At 44.3% G+C, this 3282-nt stretch overlaps 1 protein-coding gene across 4 annotated transcripts in view; it reads left to right on the top strand.

The window, feature by feature from the left end:
* The window catches only part of MARCH8 (membrane associated ring-CH-type finger 8), a 116569-nt gene that overhangs the window by 68784 nt on the left and 44503 nt on the right, over nucleotides 1-3282 (top strand). For 3 of the 4 annotated variants that reach the window (XM_014463307.1, XM_006097546.3, XM_006097543.3), the window contains exon 2: nucleotides 931-1110. In XM_014463307.1, the coding sequence (XP_014318793.1) occupies nucleotides 1009-1110 (102 nt within the window). In that variant the 5' untranslated portion in view covers nucleotides 931-1008. Of the gene's footprint in view, nucleotides 1-930; nucleotides 1111-3282 lie in introns of those variants that run through there. The other variant, XM_023761298.1, reaches the window with a different exon arrangement.

Here is a 3282-nt window from a genome sequence, read left to right as displayed (position 1 = left end):
AGGCTGGTCACACCCCCGTTAGGGTGGGGGGTCCCCACTGGGGTGCCTGGCCAGTCTGGGTGAGGGGCTGAGGGCCGTTTTCAGGCTGGCCAAGGCCCCTGGCGATGGAAGCTCCCAGCCTCTCCTTTTTTTCTTTTTTCTTTTTATTCTGGGATTTATTTACCTTCTATAATTGAAACTTTGTTGCTTTGAGTGGAGCTCAGAGCCACCCGCAGCAGGCAGGAAGCTTGGCTTCCTCCATCATTGGGGCAACCAAGCCTCCTGCTTGCTCCAGCTCCGTGGCTGCTGGCCGCTATCTTGGTTGGGTTAATTTGCATATAGTCACTCTGATTGCCTGGTGGGGTTGCTTAAGGTGTAGTGAAGGTACGGTCAATTTGCATGTTTGTCTTTTATTAGTATAGATAGTTAAGATCTGGAAACAGCCCAAGTGCCCATCAGTGCAGGAATGGATAGAAAAGCTGTGAGACATTTACACAGTGGAATACTATGCAGCTGTAAAAAGAAGGATCTCTTACTCTTTGAGACAGCTTGGAGGGACCTGGAGAGTATTATGCTAAATGAAATAAGCCAGTCAGAGAAAGATAAGCATCACATGATCTCATTTACATGTGGAATCTAATGAACAAAATAAACTGATGAACAGAATAGATCCAGACTGACGTATTTCAAAGGGTAGGGGGTGGGCAGGAAGAGATTAACCAAAGAACTAATATGCATATATGCATATCCCATGGTCACAGACAATAGTGCAGTGAAGGCCTGGGGAAGGGGTGGGAGCAGGGTGAAGGGGGTCAATGTGGGGGAGAAAGAGAACATCTGTAATACTGTTAACAATAAAGATTAATAAAAAAATTTTTTTAAATGAGACAGGAGTTATTCAGTGTACTAAAAGTGTTTCCACTCATTTATATCTGTCTTCTCTCTCTCTAGCTTTAGGTCCATGGCCCAAAATGCCTCTACCACTGGAGACTCTCTTCTGTAAAGAAGACGACCAGACAGGAGGCTGGGATGAGCATGCCACTGCATCCACTGTCTGCCATTCCTTCTCAGGATGCCACCTGTTCTAGAGTCTACAGGAGTAAGACCAAAGAAAAGGAGAGGGAAGAGCAGGTAATTTTAGTTTCCTTAGTTTTGTTGTTTTCATTAAATATTATCTACAATGGTAAAATCTGAAGATGAATATTTTCTCTGGTGATATACTAAAAAGCCCAGGTTGTGCTTAGAAATTGTCTTTGTTATTGTTGTTATTCCTCATCAGATAATATTTTTTATATACTTTTTTTAATTAAATCTTTATTGTTCAGATTATTACATTTGTTCCTCTTTTTCCCCCCATAACTCCCCTCCACCCAGTTCCCACCCCACCCTCCGCCCTCATTCCCCACCCACTGTCCTCATCCATAGGTGTACGATTTTTGTCCAGTCTCTTCCCGCATCCCCCACACCCCTTTCCCCCGCAAGAATAGTCAATCCATTCCCTTTCTATGTCCCTGATTCTATTATAATCACCAGTTCATTCTGTTCATCAGATTATTTATTCACTTGATTTTTAGATTCACTTGTTGATAGATGTGTATTTGTTGTTCATAATTTGTATCTTTACCTTTTTCTTCTTCTTCCTCTTCTTAAAGGATACCTTTCAGCATTTCATATAATACTGGTTTGGTGGTGATGAACTCCTTTAGCTTTTTGTTATCTGTGAAGCTCTTTATCTGACCTTCAATTCTGAATGATAGCTTTGTTGGATAAAGTAATCTTGGTTGTAGGTTCTTGGTATTCATCACTTTGAATATTTCTTGCCACTCCCTTCTGGCTGCAAAGTTTCTGTTGAGAAATCAACTGACAGTCTTATGGGTACTCCCTTGTAGGTAACTGACTTTCTTTCTCTTGCTGCTTTTAAGATTCTCTCTTTGTCTTTTGTTCTTGGCATTTTAATTATGATGTGTCTTGGTGTGGTCCTCTTTGGATTCCTTTTGTTTGGGGTTCTCTGCGCTTCCTGGACTTGGAAGTCTATTTCTTTCACCAGGTAGGGGAAGTTTTCTGTCATTATTTCTTCAAATAGGTTTTCAATATCTTGCTCTCTCTCTTCTTCTGGCACCCCTATAATTCAGATGTTGGTATGCTTGAAGCTGTCCCAGAGGCTCCTTACACTATCTTCGTATTTTTGGATTCTTTTTTCATTTTGCTTTTCCGGTTGGGTGTTTTTTGCTTCTTCGTATTTCAAATCTTTGACTTGATTCTTGCACTCCTCTGGTCTGCTGTTGGGAGTCTGTATAATATTCTTTATTTCAGTCAGTATATGCTTGATTTCTCGTTGGTCCTTTATCACAACATCGAGGGTCTCACTAGATTTCTTGAGGGTCTCGTTGAGTTTATCAGTGGTTTCTAGAAAATTCTTGAAAAACCTTAAAAGTGTGGTTTTGAACTCTATATCCAGTCGTTTGCTTTCCTCCATTTCTGTCATTTGTGTCCTGTTTCTTTGTCTCAGCATTTTTTATGCTTCGCTGTGTCGAGAGTGGCTTTGTGGGCTAGGTGTCCTATAGGGCCCAGTGGCTCAGCCTCCCCAATTACCTGAGGTAGACACTCTTGGTGCACCCCCTTGTGGGCTTTGTGCACAGTCTTGTTGTAGTTAAGCCTTGATTGTTGTAGGTAACACTGGGAGGATTTGACCTCCAGGCCAATTGGCTGTGAGAATCAGCCGTGTCTACAGTGGGAGAACTTCTGTGCTGAAGACACTCTTATGGGGCAAGACTTGCTTCAGTGGGGCTTTGGTGCTCACTGAGTCTGCCCCCTGAGTGTGTCCCTTATGGATCTAAGTTGTAATTGGATGGTCCCACTCTGACCACTGGGTACACTGGCTCTTGGATCTAAGGAGGTGCTAATCTAGCCTCTGCCTGAGGCTACCCAGCAGAAGCCAGCTGTAAAGCAATGCAAGTTGCCCTGGGGCCTTGGGGCAGCTGCAGTTTGTTAAGTAATTTTCAGATTACAAAGGGCCGGGCCTTTCATATGCAAAAGCCTCCATGCACGGCTTGGGCGGGGCGGGGTCCCAGGGGATCAACAGGGCGGGCGGAGCAAGCATATGGCTGCTCTCAGTCCTGCCTTCAGAGGTTCCGGCAATCGCTGTGAGTGCCTCCAAGAGAAAGCTGCCCTTGAGTTCCGACCAATGCCAGACAGTCCCGTTTCTCCCTTATGAGTCTGGGTCCCCAGAGACTTGCCCGGAACTAGAGCTCAGAGCCTGAGACTCCCTCCCGATTGAAAAAGACAATCATGTCCTCAGCCGCC

The sequence above is a fragment of the Myotis lucifugus genome, unplaced genomic scaffold, assembly GCF_000147115.1.
Source record: "Myotis lucifugus unplaced genomic scaffold, Myoluc2.0 scaffold_206, whole genome shotgun sequence".
NCBI lineage: Eukaryota > Metazoa > Chordata > Mammalia > Chiroptera > Vespertilionidae > Myotis > Myotis lucifugus.
Note: the sequence above shows the minus strand (reverse complement) of the source record. Positions and strands in the feature narration are given on the sequence as shown.